The following is a 19,417-nucleotide window of genomic DNA, read 5'->3' on the forward strand; positions in this document are numbered from 1 at the left end:
CATTAGCTAATCTCTGCCCAATTAATCTTAGCTGATCCAGTTAATCATGGCTCTCTAGGCCTTTTGCTCCTCACTAGGGGTGACCGGTGTGTCACAGGGATGGGCAGAGCGAGCAGGGTGCATGAGAAGTGGGGGAAGAGATGCCCTGCAGAATTGGGAGACAGGTCCAGATGTTCACCCTGGCTCCCTGGCCCCAGGGACCCCCTTGGCCATTCCTCTCTGCAACCTCCCTTGTGTGTGGGGTAGCCCTGGGAGGCAGCAGGGAGGGAACAGGGAGCGGGGTTCCAGTGCTGGCCCGCTCCCAGCACAAGGCTGGTCACGGCTTATTGAATTTCTCTCGATGGCAGCGGATTAAGTAGGCGGTGGCTGCTCTCACTGTCCCCAGGCAGGGCGAGCTGGCTGGGCTCGAGCCACCCACAGGCTGGGGGGGCTGCCTGGCCCTGCCCCTGGCCCTGCTCCTGCAGCCTGGCCCCTCTCTTTATGGGATGCTGAGTGCCCATGACCAGTGATGCCGTGGCTCACGATGCTCCTGTGTTAAGTGGGTGCAGGCTGAATTCCTCCCTGCAGCTGAGCCAGGGAAGTGAGTCAGAGGAAGGGAAGGAGGGTGAGAAGCAGCTGGGTCAGTGTCTGCTGGTGGTCCCCAAGGGCACACAATGTTGCCTGGGGTCCTTGTGCTGCCATGGCAGGGATGGAACTGGAGAGCTGCAGAGGAGCAGAGGGAAGCAGTGCATTGCCAACCAAGGAAGCTGGAGGAAATGGATGGAGCAGAAAATGGAGCTGGGGCTCTGCAGCAGGGAATACTGGCTGGGAGAGGAGCTCACACTGCTGGGCAAGGAGAGCCGGATGGGAATACACTGGGAAATGGCCTGTGGATTGCAGGGAGAGAGAAAAGGTCCTGCTGGTGAGGAGGGGGTTTCTCATGGCCAGCAACAGTGGGGGTACGGGGTGTGGGGCTGACCAGGCAGAAGAAGGTGAAGAAAGGAAAGCAGCATCAATGGAAGGTACACAGCAGGATGAGGCACATGGAAAAGTGGTTCAAAGGAGAAACCAGAGTTTCTTCATGGGAAAGGATAGAGCTGGAGTGACTGGGAATGGCACAGGGCTGGGAGGGAATAAGGGCAGGGGCTGAGGTGGCCCGTGGCAGGCAGCAGGCGGTCCTGGGGTTGGTGGGCTCACTGATGGGGGTGCTGTTCTGGTGGCTGTGCAGGAGGCAGGAGCCTAGGGACCTGACCCACCTCTTCAGAGCCCTGGTACCTGGAGAGGCTGCAGAGCTGGGGGAAGGAAGCTGTCTTGCCTTGGGAGGAGAGGGAAATGTTTGACATCGGCAGTCAGGTGTGGATGGGATTTAGCCTGCGGATGAATCCATTGTCCTTGAGTGGTGCCACAGGGTGAAGCAGCTCGAGCTGATGGCCTCGTGAAGATGCAGCCCTTCCATATGGGAATATATCCAATGGTTTCATGGGAAAAACAGCTTTTTCATTCCCCCCTGGCAAACACTTCTGTTTAATTTTTCCTTTCCCCCATGTGAGTGGGGAGGCAGAAGCCACTGGCAGGCAGCAGCCCACTCGCTGGCTTAGGGACTCAAGGGTGGTGTTAAACACCTGCTTAAAATAATCCAAGCTCAAGAAAGCCTGAGACCAAATGCTTGAACTCTGGAATTTATGGGTGTGATCACTGGCTGAGCACAGTGGGAGCTCCGGAGCCGTCGCAGCGGGAAGATAAGAGGAGGGTTTGGGAACTCCAACAGAAGAAGCTTTGTCCTCTGTGTGCTGTTGGACATGCCAGCACACTTTTAAAATAGGCAAAAGGTTTCTGAAAGGCAGTGCCAAGCTTGTAACACTTTCTTGCTGCAAATTTTTCCACTGTGCCTATGGTTTCCTCTCACCCCCTTGGAAATCAAACCACAGCTGTCAAACCTCAGGTAGTTTTAAAGCCATCCCCTTCTCTTGGGATACTTTCTATTCTGTGGATTTGCTTTTTCTTCCCTATCCCCCCCTTTTTTCCACCAATTCTCCTGAATTTTTCATTTCCACTATGGGAAAACACATCTCATGTTCGAGATCCATCCTTACTGCTCCACTTCCTTCTGGTCATGGCCCATGTAACCAGAGCTGTGCCGGTGCTCACTAACGATCTCATTCCTCCCTGATCTCCTTCCTCCCAGAGCAAGTATCCTGCTGGCAAAACCCAGGCTTGAAAAACACTCGGGAATTCACAGACACCCCCGCAGGTGGGATGCCAGAGGAGCAGCTCCTGCCCATTTTCTGAGGGGCCTTGTGCTCCATTTTCACCAGCAGGCTCAGCATGGGGGAGCCAGGGAGCAGGGAAAGGCAGGAAAAGGGATAGGCGTTAGAAGGCAGGAATGGATTTTGTCAGGTTCAAAAGCATCCCGAAAGGTGCAGAGGAAGGATCCCAGTCTAATTTTCTGGCCAATACTCATGAGGCTCAACTGCAGCTCAGGGAAGGTGAGAATGGGCTGCAGAGCACCTGGGCACCAGTGCTGGGATGGGCAACTACTCTGGGAGATGTTGGTGAGCAGTTTGTTTCGTCTTGTGAGGTTTGTGATCAATAATTTTTTAGCAAAAGGACTGGAAAAATGATGGTAAACTGGGAGCTTCAGCTGAGTGCAATGGCCACTGGCTTCCCAGGAAGGGCTGCTGGTGCTGATACTGCACGTCTGCTTTGTGGGAGCTGAATGGGAGGGAGGCACATGCCAGCGACTGTGTTCAACAGCCGCCTCCTTTCTCAATGGAATGCCAGCGCTTTCCTCCCCGCTCTGCTCTATCCTGCTGCCCAGTCCCTGCTTTGCTGGGCTTGGAGTGGAGGCAGGAGGCCTGGGTAATGGGCAGGGGCCTGTGGGCTTGCTTGCAGATTAGGGGGTACCTGCTCAGTGCCGCCCTGGGATGGAAAAGCTGCTCCTTGGGGCTTATGCTGATGCTGACAGCGCCTACAAGGCTCTGTCCACTGCTGTGGGTGGCCACCAAGTGATGCTGCAGGGTGATGGAGGCTCCAGTGCTGCCCTGGGGTAAGGGCAGGGATGGTCCCTGGGACTGAGCTGGGGGTCCTGACCTGAGATACGACACGGAGAAGGGAGAGGTAAAATGAGGGCAGATCAAGGTATGAAACAAGATGTCATCTTTCAGGCAGAGGCAAAGCAGTGTTCCCAGGAGGTTTCCTTGCACAGGCTTTCCATTCACCCTGCACAGCTGCAAGACATGGATTGGAATGCAAGCTTTCCTAACCCCCTTTTCTTCCCTTTTGCAGGACAGCCACTGCTCCTTGCTAGCAGGACCCACCTCTGGCCAGCGCGATGGCGGGAGCGTCAGTGAAGGTGGCAGTGCGCGTCCGGCCCTTCAACTCCCGGGAGATGAGCCGGGAATCAAAATGCATTATCCAGATGTCGGGAAGCACCACTAGTGAGTGCCTCAGGGGCAGGGGGGCTTTGGGGGCTGCCTGGGAAGGAGCACGTGCAGTGTGGCCACAGCAGCAAGCACTGGCCTGTGGGTATCCTTGGTGAGGATGCCTGTAGCACCCTGAGTCATTTGGAGGAAATGTGGGAAGGATGTCAGCTTTCTCACAGAGAAATGCAGTCCTGCTGTTGAAATGGCAGGGGTGGGATCCACATGGCACTGAGCCCTTGGATTTTGGTGACAGTGAAAGGGGCAGTATTCCCCAGTAGGCAGTGAGGGAGGAATCATAGAATCAAGGGATGGTTTGGTTTGGAAGGGACGTTAGAGATGATCTTGTTCCAACCTTCCGCTATAGATCAGGCTCTTCCACATCCAACCTGGCCTTGAAGCTGTGCATGGGCCAGCAAGTGGGTTTTGATGGCACTGCCTGGCCAGGTACTACTCACTGTAGCGTGCCAGGACCCGTCCCTGCTTCTTGGGGGCTCTTGGAGATGCAACAGCAGCAGGATGCAGGGCTGGGAGGAGGATTTGCCAAGGGAATGGTGTGCTCGGGGTGGGGGATGTAGCATGGGGGCTTGGGGCTGTCCTGTCAGGAGCGTGTCTGGCCTTTGCCCCTCTTTAAATAACAGCTGCTGGCAGTACAGTGTGGGAATGGCAGTCAAACCCCTCCTCTTTGGCTCTGGAAGCGTCCAGATGGGACAGTGTCTAAAATAACTCCCTGCCTGCCCGCCCGCCCGCCTGGGGCTGCCTGCGTCACTGGTGGTGGGTGAGACACCGGTGCCAGCCACCCCCACCCTGCAGGCTGCTATGACAACCCTGGCGGTGGGGAGAGGAGGGCACCCAAGGGTGCAGGGTGACTCTGGGACCCCACCAGGCCCCCTGGTCACCCCAGGCCTAGGGAGCAGGAATGGGAGGTCTGTGGGGCAGCATCTGCTGGTCTCTGACATCCAGTGGGGGCTCTCCCTTCGTGGTTGGACAGGGATTCTCCGTCTGCCTGGGGTGCAGAGCTTCTGCCCTCATGCTGAGGAAGCCTCCTGGCCATTCAGGAGCTCCCCACCTACCCAGGGCCAGGGAATAGGCAGGGTAGATGTTCCCCATTCTGGTTCAGAAGGGTGGGGGGCACACCTGCCATGCCCCAGTCCCAGTCAAGAGCATCAGGCATCCCCCACCTCCACCGTGGCCATGTTTGTTCAGAGACGTCTGCCCCTGCTCATCCTGCACACCCTGGCTGTGCCCCTGCCTCCAGCCTGTGCCTCTGCCTGCACCAGGGACGGCAGCAGGGCTGCGGGCAGGAGCCCTTTGCTGACAGTGAGGATTTTCTCCATGAATGGACAAACTACTGGCTAATCCTCTTGGCCAGGGGGCTGGGGAGCAAGTGTGGGGGCTCAGAAGCCTGCTTCTGCTATGGCTGGTGGAGGCAGGAGGATGCCAGTAGTGCCAGCAGAGCAGGACTGTCTCAATCCCCCTGGCTCCTTGCAGAGAAGCCAAAGATGAACATGTCTGAGGGGAGTGAGAGCAAGCTTTCCCCTTCCCAGGGTTATTTGTGGAGACCTTTGCATGTGCTGGGGCGGGGGCAGGTTGTTCTTCTGCCTAAAGCATTGTGTCCCGTGGGAGGCAGTGGGGCCCAGGGGGGGAAGGGATCAGCCTTTCTCTGCTGTCCTTTTGCCTGCACACTTCCAGCTGCCACAACCACCCACCTGCTCACCAACACTGCTGCTCTGTTGCTGTGCTGTCCCGTGCTCTCTGGGCACCAACACCCCCGACCCCTCTCCTGATGGCTCCCACCAGGATGGTGTGGAGGAGACCCCTGGCTTTGATCCCACAAGGCCATTCATGTTCTCCATCTGGAGCTGTGCCTCTGCTGGCTTTAAAATCTGGTGATTATTTACTCTGATGTGGGTTCTGGGCTTTCTCCTGCTTTGTGCCTGCCCACTCACTGGACTCTGCCATGCTGCTGGCTCTTCAGGGCAAGGCGAGGGGCATCTCCAGAAGTTTTCCTCCTTCCTGCTCCCTTGTCTCTATGCTTGTCTTTGCCTCCACACCCCTCCTTGCCTTTTGAATCCCATGGGCTCAGAGCATGAATCTTTTGCAGCAGCTTTGCAAAAGCCCTATATGCCTGGTCACAGGAAAGGAAGAATTCCACCAGCAGCATCCATCTGCCTGCAGGCAAATAAATGGGAATGACAGGGCCATGGGAAGAGTGTTTCAGCTCAGGACAGGAGATGCCTGCTCTTGGGATGCTCCCTTCTCCCCTGTGTCCCAGTCTCTGGTTTCCCATGCCAGCTGGGCAGCTGCAGCTGGGATGCCTGGAGCCGCTTGGTGCCAGCCCCGGCTGCTTCTCTGCCCTGTGCCCAGCATGGGCTGGCACTGGGATGCAGAACAGGCGCCTTGTGCAGCTCCATCCCGCCTGCTCCACCACTCATTTGAGCTCCTGTTCGCTGTGGTCAGTGTCACCTCCACAGGGCGGAGACAGGGTGGAGCCGAGCATAGGTGACCGGATGGCACGGTGGACCTGCCAGGCTGAACATCAGGAGCCATCAGAGATGCTCCATCCTACTTCTTGCGTGACCTCTACGCCTGCTTCTCTTCACAATGCCCTCAGCACAAGAGCCAGGCGTTGGCAGGGATCAGGAATGGGCAGCCACCATGGCTGCCCATGCTGCCCATGAAGACCTGCTTTTCCAGGGACCTCCACATCCCTGTTTGCTGCTGCAGGATTGCCAGTTGTTACTTCCCAGCCCTTTCTCCTGGTAGTTAGTCTGCCTGGAATGCAGCAGGTGTCCAGAGCATTGGAGTCAGGCTGCCTGCAGTGGGTAGGCAGGCAAGGAAGTCGTGCCAGCCCCTCTTTGATGCCAGAGCTGGACTTCTGTCCATGGTAAGGAGCATCTCAGCAGCACCATGCTGCGGTTTTATGGTCAGGGCTGGATCCTGACCCCACTTCCCACCCTTCCCCAGCCTGCCTCGCTGCTGTTGCCGGCAGGGCTGGGTTGTTCTCAGGTCAGAAGTGGTGGACCCTTTCCAGGGGAGCAGAAGGCATATCCATTGTGGCAATGGAGGAGGAATTCAGAGCAGAAAGCATCTATATGCATAACACTACACATCTGGGCATCAGACGCCACAGTAGCGAGCTGCACCATGGCTGGGGCTGCTCGGGAAGGCCCAGCTGGAATCTGGAGTGGGTTCGAGCCCTGGCTGACTGCTGGGCAGAGGAGGCTGGGATGGAGAGAGCTCAGGGCTTATGGCTTCCTCATCCTTGGTGGTGGCAGGGAGCAGCTGGGACAGTGGGCATAGGAACTGTGCTGCACAGGCCTCAATGTCACCTCAATGTCACCCAACATGGCTGGTGGCTGAATCTCGTGATTACCCGCTGGTTTGGGTTTCTCCTGATGCATCTGTCGTTTCAGAAAAAAAAGCATCGTAAATGCTCTGCAGGAGGAAAAAAACATCGCATGAGGAAGAGCAGTGATGCAGTCTCCAATTTCCATAGCAACGTCCTTTTCATCAGGGGATGACAAAAGCAGACTCTTGTTTCCGCTGGTGGTGTGACACGAGGCATTAATCACCCTGCTGGGGCTGGGGACCTGCCGAGGCAGGAGCCAGAGGGGCTCTAGGGCAGCCCTGACAGGGTTGCAGCTGCTCCCACCCCACAGGTGCCAGCATGGGAGCTTTGGACATGCTTCCCCAGCTGTGGGGAGAGGAAGGCTGTGACCTTCCTGTGCTGGTGCTGGGCTCCCATGGGCAGGTGTCACAGCAGGAAGGAACCTGAGGGAAGGAGTTGTGTCCCCCTCACAGTGTCCAGCAAGATGTTTGGGCAAGGCTCTGCCCTGTTCCCTGGGCTATGCTAGCCGTGGCACCCACCTCCTGTGCTTTCACTTTTGGGGTCTGGGGATTCTGGACCCATCTGCAGAGCTGGAAGAGTCCCAGTCCACCTTCCCGGACCATTTTTGGACTGAACCCCATCACACTTCACCCCTCCCACATGGCGAGGGGAAGAGGTGGGGCAGGGGTACCATGGGTGGCTGGTGGCCTCATGTTCCCATCTCTTTGTCCCTAGCTATCCTGAACCCAAAACAGCCCAAAGAGACACCAAAAAGCTTCAGCTTTGACTATTCCTACTGGTCCCACACTACGGTAAGCATTGGGATGCCTGAGCTCACCTAGAGGGCTTGGCTGGGGAGAGGCAGGAGGGTCTCCTTGCCAAATTTCTCCATGTCCCCCTCCTCTGTGCAGCCTGCAGACATCAACTATGCATCCCAGAAGCAAGTGTACCGGGACATTGGCGAGGAGATGCTGCAGCACGCCTTCGAAGGCTACAACGTGTGCATCTTTGCCTACGGGCAGACGGGAGCTGGGAAATCCTACACCATGATGGGCAAGCAGGAGAAGGACCAGCAAGGCATCATCCCACAGGTATGCCTGGGGAGAGCTACCTGTCCCCTCATCCCAGAGGGATGCCCAAAGGAAAAGCAGAGCTGGGAGGAAAGAGGGCAGCAGGGTAGGAGTGAGGGTGGGTTTTGCCAAGGTCTAATATAGCACTACCATGACAGTGAGCTGGCATGGCTCCACTGTGGAGTGGGGGGCCAAGGAGGGTCATCCAGACTGTCCAAGACTGGATGGACTGTGATCTGGCCACACAAGGCCTGTGTACATGAGCAACAGTTGTCCAAGTGCTGAGCTGCTTACCGAGAGCTGCCGCATGCTGGCCCAGCAGGACACGGAGGGGCTCTGGGGGTGCTGATTCTCCATATCAGCATGGGAGGCTCTGCCAGCTCCCCAGGAGCCATCCCAGCACTCATTGGCTGGTTTTTGGGGTGAAAAGGTAGAAATCCCTGTGGCCTGGGCACCCCAGGCAGGAGCATCGTGCTTGCAGGGGGCTGAGCCTCACTCTTCTGTCCGCAGCTGTGCGAGGACCTCTTCTCCCGCATCAACGACACCACGAATGACAACATGTCCTATTCTGTGGAGGTAGGCACCCCTCTGCCTGCCCAGCCCACTTCCAGACACCCACCTGGCTCCACAGGTTGCGCCAGTGTGCAGACCCCTCTTTGGGGGGTGCCTGGGTGGCTCATTCTGCTAGCTCTGCCCGTGCCCTCTACTCTAGGTGAGCTACATGGAGATCTACTGCGAACGTGTGAGGGACCTCCTGAACCCCAAGAACAAGGGGAACCTGCGGGTGAGGGAGCATCCCCTTATGGGTCCATATGTTGAGGACCTTTCCAAGCTGGCTGTGACCTCCTACAATGACATCCAGGACCTTATGGACTCTGGAAACAAAGCCCGGTGAGTTGGAGAAGAAGGAGATGGACAGGGTTTGGAAAGCTTGCAGACACTTCTAGAAGGTCCCGCTTCACTTCCTTACTTTGCCAGTCCAGCTGCTCTGGAGGTGGCAGTCCGCTTCTCTCTTGCTCTCACCTTACCTTCTTCCTGCTTTCCAAGTGCACTGGAGACAGCAGGAAAAGGCCTGAACTTGTGCACATCTTCTCCCAGAGTCCTCCCTTGTCCTCCAGACTTGCCTTCCCACCATGTACCCTGTCCTGGCATGAGCCCTGGCCCCGTCCCCACCCACTCCAGTGTCCCTTGCAGAGTGTCACACCTCCCTGTCCTACTCTCCCTGCAGCACAGTGGCTGCTACCAACATGAATGAGACCAGCAGCCGCTCCCACGCCGTGTTCAACATCATCTTCACGCAGAAGCGGCATGACGCCGAGACAGACATCACCACTGAGAAGGTGAGAGCAGGGCCTGAAGGACTCGGGGAAACCCGCATGGATCCAGAAAGGGCTTTCGTGTTCTTTCATCAGCACTTGGGACGAGGTGGTGCAGCCTGATGGAGGGTTGGAGCAGGAGGGAGATAAGTCCCAGGCACATTCTAGGCTCATGGTCCCTCCAGGGACTGGGCCCTGGACAGGATATTTAGCAGCTGGTGCCCTTCAGCCCCGCCTGCAAGGATATTCTCCCAGCTCCTGACCAAATCCTTCAAGGATGACCCTGCAGAGCCCACTGCTGCCCTCAGAGCAGTGTCATCCTGCAAGAGGTTTTGGCTTCATGCTGGGCAAGGTTTGCTGTGCCCACAGGGCTGACAGCCTCTCCTCTGCCCACAGGTCAGCAAAATCAGCTTAGTGGACCTGGCTGGGAGTGAACGAGCTGATTCCACAGGAGCCAAGGGCACGAGGCTAAAGGTGAGAGCTGACCTGAGGTCCCCTTCTGCTGGTGGGGGCACCATGTCCTCCTCCCTCATCCCCAGCCAAAACATCTCCTTTCCTTGCCTGGTTCCTTGCCCATTGCACTGCCAAAATCCTTGATAGGATTGTGTTTGGAAGCTGCCTAGTGCCAGTTTCACCAGGGTCCATGAGTCCCAGCTGGGAGGTGCTGGTTACCCAGCAAGACCAGCTGCTCTTTGCCCACACCATGCTGGATATTCCTTTTTTTGTTCTGGGCTTTAATGTGGCTCTAAAATGGGGCCTGAGCATCTGGGCTTTTCCTCTTCTAACCAGGAAGGAGCAAACATCAACAAGTCCTTGACCACTCTGGGAAAAGTCATCTCTGCCCTGGCTGAAATGGTAGGTAGCCAAAATACAGACAAACAGTGGCACGGGGGGGAAATGGGCTTGGGCCAGCAGGGATGGGCTGGGCTCTGAGGGATGGAGCATCCCAGCTCCAAGGGATGGGCAGACACATCCCAAGCTGTCTCTGTGGCTGGGACGAGCTGGGGTGGTGAAGGTGCCATCTGCATGGGGACCCATGCCACTCTCTACTTGAGGGCCAGGGATCTGTGGTGGGTGCCAAGGAAAGAAGCAGCTCCCTTAAACAAGTCTCTCCTTTTCCTTTGCAGGATTCAGGGCCAAACAAGGTAGGTGCCCAGGCCAGGTGGGGAAGGGGGTGTTGGTTTTTAGCACAGTGAGAGTGGGTGGGAGTGGGTTGCACGGTGGTTTGGGAGTGAGGCTGTGCCTGGACTCAAGCCTTTCTTCTCCTGGGGGGCTGGCAGAATCTTCAGCTTCCTCCTCACTCTGGGGCTTTCAGTACCCAGCCTTAAACAACCCTTCCACATCAGGGTATTTCACAGGCAGGACCTGTGGACCCTGGCAAAGGTGCCCAAGGTTGCAGTGGCTGGGCAGAGCCATCCTCCTCCAGGTCCCCTTGGCTGGGGACCAGCTGTCACCTTCCCTTTGAGGAGAGCAGGCAGCTTGACAGCCCTTCCCTTTGCTCTCCATTCCCCAGAACAAAAAGAAGAAAAAGACGGATTTCATCCCATACCGAGACTCGGTGCTGACCTGGCTGCTGCGGGAGAACCTGGGTGAGGACAGGGTGGGGGCTGTGGTCTGGTGATGGGCATGGCTGCCAAGCAGAGTGTGACAGGGGGCACAAGGACCAGCATCTCTCTCATGGGTGTGTCTTACCGGGTAGGAGGCAACTCCAGAACTGCCATGGTCGCTGCTCTCAGTCCTGCTGACATCAACTACGATGAGACCCTCAGCACCCTCAGGTAGGAAGAAGTGTCCTTGTTCTCCCTGCACTGAGCAAGAACAGGGGAGGCTGTCTGGGGCGCAGGCACTGCCACAGGCAGATTGTCTCGGCACTGGGATCCTCGAAAGGATCACTTGCTGGAGGGGCCCTGCAACACTCTTGCTTGCCCAGCAGCTGGGGTTTTGCCCCTGTTCTCACTGCTGTTCAAGACCCTGCCCTTCCCTAGGTACGCTGACCGTGCCAAGCAGATCCGCTGCAATGCTGTCATCAATGAGGACCCCAACAACAAGCTCATCCGGGAGCTGAAGGACGAGGTGGCACGTCTACGTGACCTTCTCTATGCCCAGGGCCTTGGGGACATCATTGACAGTAGGTACCACGGTTGCTCTCTGCCAGTGGCTCCAGGCAGTGATGGGCTGAGGTTCCACCAGTCTGCAGGGCTGATGTCCCCACAGCCACCCTGCATCCTGCTCCACCGGCCCCATGGCAGCATCATGCTGCCTCTGGTGAGCCCCTGCACGCATGTTCACAGCCCTCAATCCCTTCCTGTCTCAGGGGGAGCTGCTTTCTGCCCAGGAAACTTTCCCTTCTTCCCTTCCACCCACCATCTTCAGCATCCAGCACCCAGCAGAGGTGCCAGGAAGGTGTTACTGGGACTGCACATGCCCATGGGCTCCTCCCCTCCCTGTGCTGTCGGATATCCTATTGAGATGAACCCCCTCTTGTTCTGTTCTCTCTGTCTTACCCCCCTCCCTGCCCTCTCTTTCTCTCTTAGCCCATCCTGCTGCAGGAGGATCCAAATGTGTGTATTCCCCATCACTGGTACTCTCTATTGCTTCCCGGCTTTTTGGAGATACAGGCTGTGCCCAGGGGCACCCGAGCAGCATGGGGAAGGGCTCCCGCAGCCAGCCCCTGCTGATGGAGCCTGCAGGCTGCCCATCCTCAGGGAGCTGGCACAGGGGATGGTGGCAGAGTCGTAGTTAGCACCTGCGCTTGGGATAGTGCTGAAGGCACCAGTGTCCTCCCACTTGGCCGTGCCAAGGGCCCAGTCTGAACGGGGACCTCCTCCTTCATGCTGTCGTGATGTTTCCTGTCGCTGCTGCCGCTGCTGCTGCTGCTGCTGCTGCTGCTTCTGCTGGTGCTGTGTCTCACTGGGACTGGAGCCTGGCACGGCACTCGGGGGGGCTGGAATGGTGCTCTACTGATGAGGTGGTGGGTAGTGGCGGCCAGGAGGCTTTTGCCCGTGGATAAGCACCATGGCCCTGTCCCATCCCAGGTCAGGTAGTGCAGCCAGGCTATGGTGAGCCTGCTGAGGAGACAGGGGCCTGGTTGTCATCTCCTGGCTCAGCTTCCCTGGGTGTGGGCTAATGGAGATGGGTGACTAATCCTACACCTGCTAACCTGTGCCCTGCCTGCCTCTGGCACAGTGCTCTGAGACCCAGTGACTCCTCAGGGCTGGAGGAGCCTCTCTGATACCTGAGTCCTAAGCCACCACAGCTGATGCTTGGGTGCCAGCTGGCAAGCACCACTGCCTGTAGTCCTGGGTTCACTCTCTGGCTGCCTGGCCAAGGTGCTGCTCCAGCAGGCCATGGGCTTCCTTTGAGCAGATCCTGTGAGGAAATCCTGCCACTTCTCCTGCCCTGTCTACCTGACCCCTTTGTAGGGCAGAGAGCCACCCCCTCCCATCCTCTTCCCTTATCATTCTCTGCTCCCAGATCTGGCTAATCTGGGGCATCTGGACAGGGAAAACCACCCAGGCTGTATGAGATGGAGAGGGTGACAGATGCAGTTGCACATACTTGGGGAGGACATTTGGTCCCAGACCTGATGGATGCAGGACCCCGTGTTGAAAAAGAGTGTCCCTGGGAGCCCAGGAAGGCTGCTTCCAGCATCTGCTTCACCAAACAGCCCTGTTCTCTGAGGGGCTGCCCAGGCTGGGGAAGAGAGTGCCTGCCCTTGCCCTGTTGCTTTCTGTGCCGCTGTGCTGTTGCCTGTGCCTTTTCCTGTAACTCCTGGCTTTTTTCTCGATGCACCGGCCACTCTTTGTTTTTTCCCAACAGCTTTTCTTGTCTCTATCTTTCTCTGTCATCCTGTCTGTGTGTCTTTCCCCGGCCCATCCCTCTTTCCCCGCCCATAGATGTGTCCGACTTTGAGAACAATAATGATGCTAGAGGGGCAGAGCTGAGTCACCGCCATGACAATCTCTCCACAGTGACCAACGCCATTGCTGGGATCAGCCCCTCTTCCTCCCTCTCTGCCCTGTCCAGCCGCGCTGCCTCGGTTGCCAGCCTCCACGAGCGCATCATGTTTGCTCCAGGCAGCGAAGAGGCAATCGAAAGACTCAAGGTTAGAGGCTGGTGCCCTGCAGAGTGAAGGGCTCAGCTCAGTGTCCTGTGGCTTCCAGAGGGGCCTCGGTGTTTTCTGGACACCCATGAAGGGTGATCCTCAAGGGAAGCAATACTTGGATGTGCTCTTGCAGAGTGGACAGACTTAGAGCTTGCCCAGACTGAGGGGTTGGGTGTTGTAGGGTCTTCCTGCTGCTTTGTTGTGGAAGATGGCTGCCTTTGACCTGTGGGACAGGTGCTCTGGGCTTGGGATGGGATGAGTGCTCCTGGTCCAGCATGGTGCAGGAGTGGGCCGGCAGCAAGGCAATGGAGAGGCTGGTCTTCGTGCCTCAGTCTTTGAAGATGGGACTGAGGGAAAGATGTGGGTGAAATGCTGCTGCAGCATGTATAAACAAGCCTGAAACTGGGACCAGTATCCCACTGAAGCACGCTGGGCAGAACTGGGCGGAGTGGTCAGGTGTGCTGCCCACGGGATACACTAACCCCCTGCTTAACCCACACTTGCCAGGAAACAGAGAAGATCATTGCAGAGCTCAATGAGACGTGGGAGGAGAAGCTGCGTAGGACAGAAGCAATACGGATGGAGAGGTGGGTGGGCTGGGGGGGAATGGGACAGGATGGGATGTGACAAGATGGTGTTCCTTGGGCATTTCCCACCCTCTGCACTTTGCTACAGCAGCTGAGTTCCTGGGGCAGCCAAACATTTTGAATGTCCAGCCCAACCCTGGGTTGTCCCCTGGGCACCCCAGTACCTACCTAGAGGTGGGCTGCTCTGAAAAACCCACCTGAATTATGACGAGAGCTGTAGCAAGCCCTGCATTGCAATCCATGGGACAAACCATGGGCTTCCATCCTAGTGCTGGCCCCAGGGGTGCATGGAGTTTTGACAGGCTCTTCTTTCCCTTGCTCCTTCAGGGAAGCGTTGCTGGCTGAAATGGGGGTGGCCATGAGGGAGGATGGAGGCACCTTGGGTGTTTTTTCGCCTAAAAAGGTAGGATCATCCTATTCTCTTGTTCCTGGGGACTGCTTTTTACCCCCACAGCTCCCTTCTGATCCACTCTGTCACAGCTTGCCAGCCCCACACGCTTCACTAGCCTTTTCTTGGCTCTGAACACTATGGGGGAAATCCCAGCATTGAGCGTGCTGGGTACAAACATGGGTAGAAACATATGGCTGAAAGTCCAGCCCCCATTGCTGGGGTGCTGTCCCCTTTCATGAGGGTATTTGCTGATGATCACTCTCTTGGACTTCAGTGTTAACTTATAAAAATTCATACTTTCAGATACTTAAAATTGCTGCCCCTGAAACCAGCAAGTGCTTGCTAAGAAATGTGGGTGGGCAAATATTCCATCTCTTTATTGCTTGTAGCATTTGGCTTGGCCAAACCTCTTAAGTGTGTGTGTCCCCAGCTCAGGTGGTGCTAAAGACTTCTCAACCTTCCCCTTGTGTGGCCCAGTTGACTTTTAGGATAAACGTGTACACTGTTGTCTTTGTTTCTTGTCCCAGCTGCTGCCTGTTAGGACTCCAGACCTTTGGGTAGGAAGCGTGGGGGTTTATTCCCCAAAGCAGGTTGGTCTTGGAGGTGGGGCATTGCTGTGGTGGTCTTGGTGCCTCCTTGCTCTTCAGCTATCTGGCAGGTGGAAACTCTTCTGACTTCTCCAGTGGCTGATGAGGAAAGTTAGTGTTGATAGTGTGCAAACTCCATTTCGTTATGGGCATTGCACTTTACTGTCCTGCTGTGTGCCATGGCTGGGGTGGTGGTTATGGCTCCAGGAGCTTAGTGGAAGTTCACCACCAGCTTTACAAATCTGGACAAAAAACTGCAAGTGGAGGAGTCTCAGCCCCCAGGGCCATAAGTCTGTCCAGAGGGGCAAAGGTTAAATGTTACAGCCAACTTCTGCCAGCCACCATGGAGAAGAGCCCACCTTTCCCTTGACCTCCAGCTCTGCTGCCCTGTTTGGAGTGAGTCTCTGCTGTCAGCCAAGGCTTGTGGCACCATGATGAGGGGACCCCTCTGCATGCTGGGTCTCAGCAGGCTGATATGGTGTTCCTTACAGCCACTGTGATTCTGTCTGGGAAACTCAGAACTTCTCCCACTGATACTCCTGGGACTGCCCCTGTTCCCTGAAGGTGTGATCCCAGCAGCTCAGCTGGCTGTGGCTAGAGAGGCCTGTGGCTGGGGGAGAAATTTTCCTCTCATCAAGAACAAAGTGGTTTGTGACCTAGGGGAAGAAAGGGATGTGAGGGACCTGTTAAGAAGAAGACCAGAAAGTGAAATTCCTCCTGCAGATAGGGCTCCAGGTCTGCGCCGCTTTCGGATGAGCCTCTGGGACGTGCTCTTTTGGATGCATCATCTGATGCACAATCAGTGGAGGAAAATGGGCACTTTTACTCCCTTTTTGACCTGGCAGAGGGCAGGGTTCCATTAGGTATTGGGAAGAAATTCTTCCCTGTGATGGTGATGAGGCCCTGGCACAGGTTGCCCAGAGAGGCTGTGGCTGCCCCATTCCTGGAATTGTTCGAGGCCAGGTTAGATGAGGTTTGGAGCAACCTGGTCTGATGGAAGATGTCCCTACCCATGGCAGGAGGGTGAAACACGATGCATTTTTATGTCCCTTCCAACCCAAACCGTTCCATGATTCTATAATACACAGCACAGGTGAGAAGGATCCTGCCCCGGGAGACTCTGAGCCTTATCAGGGATTCCCCATGGGAAGGCTTCAGCTCTGTGTTGGGCCTGTTTGGAACATGAATTTTGAAAGGTGGCCAGAGGAAGGGTAACTAGGACTCAGCCTGGGAGGAGGAAAGCAAGGAAGCTTGTGGAAGCAGGGCATCCTCATGCCAGCCTCTCATTTCTCTGCAGTCCCCTGGAAAAGGACCCATCTGGACATGTCGCCTTGAAGATACAGAGGGCAGGAGAGCCTGTGCAGAGGCAGTCTGCAGTGCTGCTGAGCTCCCACCCTCCTCCAGAGCATCCCTCAGTGCCTGGGCAGGCAGGGCACACAGGGACGACTCCTTTTTGGTTTCTTCCAGACACCGCACTTGGTCAACCTGAATGAGGACCCGCTCATGTCCGAGTGTCTTCTCTACTACATCAAGGACGGGATAACAAGGTGAGGGCCAGGTCCCATGGAGCGGTGGGAGCATTGTCCATATCTCAGTGCCTGACTTCCCAGGTGGGCAGTGGGGTGACAGCTGTCCCCAGGCTGGGCACTGTTCCCAGGGCATCCCCAAAGTGCATCCCCAAAGTGCAAATCCCCAAGGTTTTGGTCTTGCAGTGCACCAAGGGTTGCTCCTGTCAGCTCCAAGGATGGGGCTGGGGGGAGACTCAGGAGGAGCTGCTTTGAGGAAGGATTGAGCTAGGTTTCCCCTGCAGGGTTGGCCGGGAAGATGCTGAGAAGAGGCAGGACATCGTTCTCAGTGGGCACTTCATTAAAGAAGAGCACTGCCTGTTCCGCAGTGACACCAAAACCAGTGGTGAAGGTATTTCTTGTCTGGAGGGGCTTCAGTGCCCTGGGGACCCACCCCTCTGCATGTCCTCAGCACCTGCCCCCAGCTGAATATCCTGCCCTCCTCAAACTAGTGGGGCTTTACTGCATGGCTATGGCCTCTCCATGCTTCCAGATGAGCTATATCCTTCATGGCTGGGAGGGAAGCTCATGCAAGGCATGTGGGAACAAAGCAAGGTGAGGAGATCAGGGCAGGATGGCTGAGCAGACTGTAGATGATTGCCCTGCTCAAGATGTGGAGCAGAGTCCACCCCCCAAAATGGCAGGAACCTGGGTGTGAGGTGGCTGTGGGCGATGAGCCTGGGGAGGATGGAGATGCCTTCTGGAGGCTCTGGTCTCCTCTCACATGCAGTCTCCAGCTGCCCTTAGTCCTTGGGACTGCTCTGATTAATGTCAGGTTGGCTGAGTCCTGTTAGCTGCCCACGGTGTGGGTGCTGCTGGTGGGTACCACTCACACCTGGGGTGCTGGCTGGGGCAGCTCTCCCTTTCTGAGGCTGCTGGAGCGGCGGAGCAGGAGATGCAGGATTTATCCCTCTGCTTCCACCTTACCTTCACTCCCCTCTCCCCTTCCCACCATCTCCACAGTGATAGTGACCCTGGAGCCCTGTGAAGGTGCTGACACCTACGTGAATGGCAAAAAGGTGACGGAGCCCAGCATCCTGCGCTCAGGTGGGTCCCTGGGGCTGCTCCAGCCCACCTTCCTCCCTCCCATGGGGGCCCTGCACTTGTCCCACGTTAAACCCACACCTTTCCCCCACCCCGTGCACATCACTGCAGGAAACCGCATCATCATGGGAAAGAGCCACGTCTTCCGCTTCAACCACCCCGAGCAGGCTCGGCAGGAGCGGGAGCGGACCCCGTGCGCCGAGACCCCTGCAGAGCCTGTGGACTGGGCATTTGCCCAGAGAGAGCTGCTGGAGAAGCAAGGCATCGACATGAAACAGGAGATGGAGCAGCGGTGAGAGCATGGGCTGGGGTGCTGGGGAGTTGCGCGTTCACTTCCAGGTTGGTCATCCTCTCCTTCTCCCTTTCCACCTAGGCTCCAGGAACTGGAGGACCAGTACCGGAGGGAGCGGGAAGAGGCGAATTACCTTCTGGAGCAGCAGAGGCTGGTAGGTGGCCGGGACATGGCTCCTTCTCAGGCTGTCCAGGCGTGACTGAAGTCCTGGCAGATGTTTGTGTGGGGTGGATCTGTGTTCTAAAAACAAGGGCAAATCTGTTGTTCCTGGAGCTGTCAGCACAAACACTGATCCAGAGGAGGGAGGGGGCTGTGCTCCTGCAGGGAAGAGGAGTGCAATGTGGCAGCATCAAGGAAGGTCACACCAGTGGGATGCATCACCTCTCTTCCTCTTTCCCCCAGGACTATGAGAGCAAACTGGAGGCTTTGCAGAAGCAGATGGATTCTAGGTATTATCCTGAGGCAAATGAGGAGGAGGAAGAACCTGAGGATGAAGGTGAGGGCTGGGAGCCACCACAAGGTTTTGATACTCTCTGTGGGGGCATGAAGAGTGAACTGTGGGTTGATGTCCTGGTAGTGTGGTGACTCTCCCTCCATGTCCCCACAGTGCAATGGACAGAGAGGGAATTCGAGCTCGCCCTCTGGGCCTTTAGGAAGTGGAAGTGGTACCAGTTCACCTCCCTCCGTGACCTGCTCTGGGGCAATGCTATCTTCCTCAAGGAAGCCAATGCCATCAGCGTGGAGCTGAAAAAGAAGGTGGGTTGGCTGGGCTTCTTTCTGGCTCACTGCAGCACCCACAGCAGAGGCCACGAGAACAGGCAGCCAGGAAATGCTGAGGAGGGGTCGCCAGAGGCAACACATGAAGCCCTCCACCCTCCCAGGTGTCTCACCACCCCCTCTGCCCCTCTCCAGGTCCAGTTCCAGTTTGTGCTCCTCACGGACACGCTGTACTCGCCTCTCCCTCCTGACCTGCTGCCTCCCGATGCTGCCAAGGACCGGGAGAAGAGGCCATTCCCCCGGACCATTGTGGCTGTAGAGGTGCAGGACCAGAAGAATGGGGCAACACATTACTGGACCCTGGAGAAGCTGAGGTGGGTGAGACATGGCTGTGCCAGGAGGGTTTGGGTGCCCACAGCCCTGTGTCTCACTGCCACCATTGGCGTCCCCTCTCCCTGCAGGCAGCGCCTGGACCTGATGCGTGAGATGTATGACCGAGCAGCAGAAGTGCCTTCCAGTGTCATTGAGGACTGTGACAATGTGGTGACTGGCGGAGATCCTTTCTACGACCGCTTTCCCTGGTTCAGGCTGGTCGGCAGGTGAGCGCTTTGGCTCCTTCGAAGCGTGGCTGGGACCCATAGATAGTCCTGCAGGAGGGTACGCTGCCAGCGCTGCCCGCCACGTGCGGGGCGTTCATCCCCCTGTGGGACTGCGGTGTGATGCCTCTCCTCCGTGTTGGCTGCCAGCACCCCGAGGGACCCACGAGCTGCTGGCAGTGCTGCCGCTGCCTGCCATAACCCAGTGCTGAGAGCCACGGGCTCCAGGCTCGGGGGATGCGGGGGCTGTGGCTGTGCAGCAGGCAGAGAGCCTGTGCCGTTGTGACCTCCACCGCGGTGGGCATGTGTCCCTGTGCACGCGCTGGTGTCTGAGCATCTGTCTGTACAGTATGTGCCGCGTGTTTCCGTGCGCTTCCTGCACACTGGTTGGAAGGGTGCAGTGCCAGCAATGAAGATG

The 19,417-nt window shown here is 57.0% G+C and overlaps 1 protein-coding gene across 27 annotated transcripts in view; it reads left to right on the plus strand.

Moving 5' to 3' along the window:
• The window catches only part of KIF1A (kinesin family member 1A), a 41,291-nt gene that overhangs the window by 2,342 nt on the left and 19,532 nt on the right, over window positions 1-19,417 (plus strand). For 10 of the 27 annotated variants that reach the window (XM_048313986.1, XM_048313987.1, XM_048313991.1 and 7 more), the window contains exons 2-25: window positions 3,265-3,416; window positions 7,465-7,541; window positions 7,641-7,820; window positions 8,310-8,375; window positions 8,512-8,690; window positions 9,028-9,139; window positions 9,512-9,589; window positions 9,905-9,970; window positions 10,243-10,260; window positions 10,629-10,704; window positions 10,815-10,893; window positions 11,101-11,243; window positions 13,087-13,220; window positions 13,728-13,807; window positions 14,135-14,210; window positions 16,253-16,332; window positions 16,596-16,702; window positions 17,314-17,397; window positions 17,506-17,686; window positions 17,768-17,840; window positions 18,089-18,182; window positions 18,294-18,442; window positions 18,599-18,777; window positions 18,865-19,002. In XM_048313986.1, the coding sequence (XP_048169943.1) occupies window positions 3,311-3,416; window positions 7,465-7,541; window positions 7,641-7,820; window positions 8,310-8,375; window positions 8,512-8,690; window positions 9,028-9,139; window positions 9,512-9,589; window positions 9,905-9,970; window positions 10,243-10,260; window positions 10,629-10,704; window positions 10,815-10,893; window positions 11,101-11,243; window positions 13,087-13,220; window positions 13,728-13,807; window positions 14,135-14,210; window positions 16,253-16,332; window positions 16,596-16,702; window positions 17,314-17,397; window positions 17,506-17,686; window positions 17,768-17,840; window positions 18,089-18,182; window positions 18,294-18,442; window positions 18,599-18,777; window positions 18,865-19,002 (2,555 nt within the window). In that variant the 5' untranslated portion in view covers window positions 3,265-3,310. Of the gene's footprint in view, window positions 1-3,264; window positions 3,417-7,464; window positions 7,542-7,640; window positions 7,821-8,309; window positions 8,376-8,511; window positions 8,691-9,027; window positions 9,140-9,511; window positions 9,590-9,904; window positions 9,971-10,242; window positions 10,261-10,628; window positions 10,705-10,814; window positions 10,894-11,100; window positions 11,244-11,649; window positions 11,677-13,011; window positions 13,221-13,727; window positions 13,808-14,134; window positions 14,211-16,252; window positions 16,333-16,595; window positions 16,703-17,313; window positions 17,398-17,505; window positions 17,687-17,767; window positions 17,841-18,088; window positions 18,183-18,293; window positions 18,443-18,598; window positions 18,778-18,864; window positions 19,003-19,417 lie in introns of all 27 variants that reach the window. The other 17 variants (XM_048313977.1, XM_048313978.1, XM_048313980.1 and 14 more) reach the window with 3 other exon arrangements.

Source organism: Corvus hawaiiensis, chromosome 10 (assembly GCF_020740725.1).
Source record: "Corvus hawaiiensis isolate bCorHaw1 chromosome 10, bCorHaw1.pri.cur, whole genome shotgun sequence".
Classification (NCBI taxonomy): domain Eukaryota; kingdom Metazoa; phylum Chordata; class Aves; order Passeriformes; family Corvidae; genus Corvus; species Corvus hawaiiensis.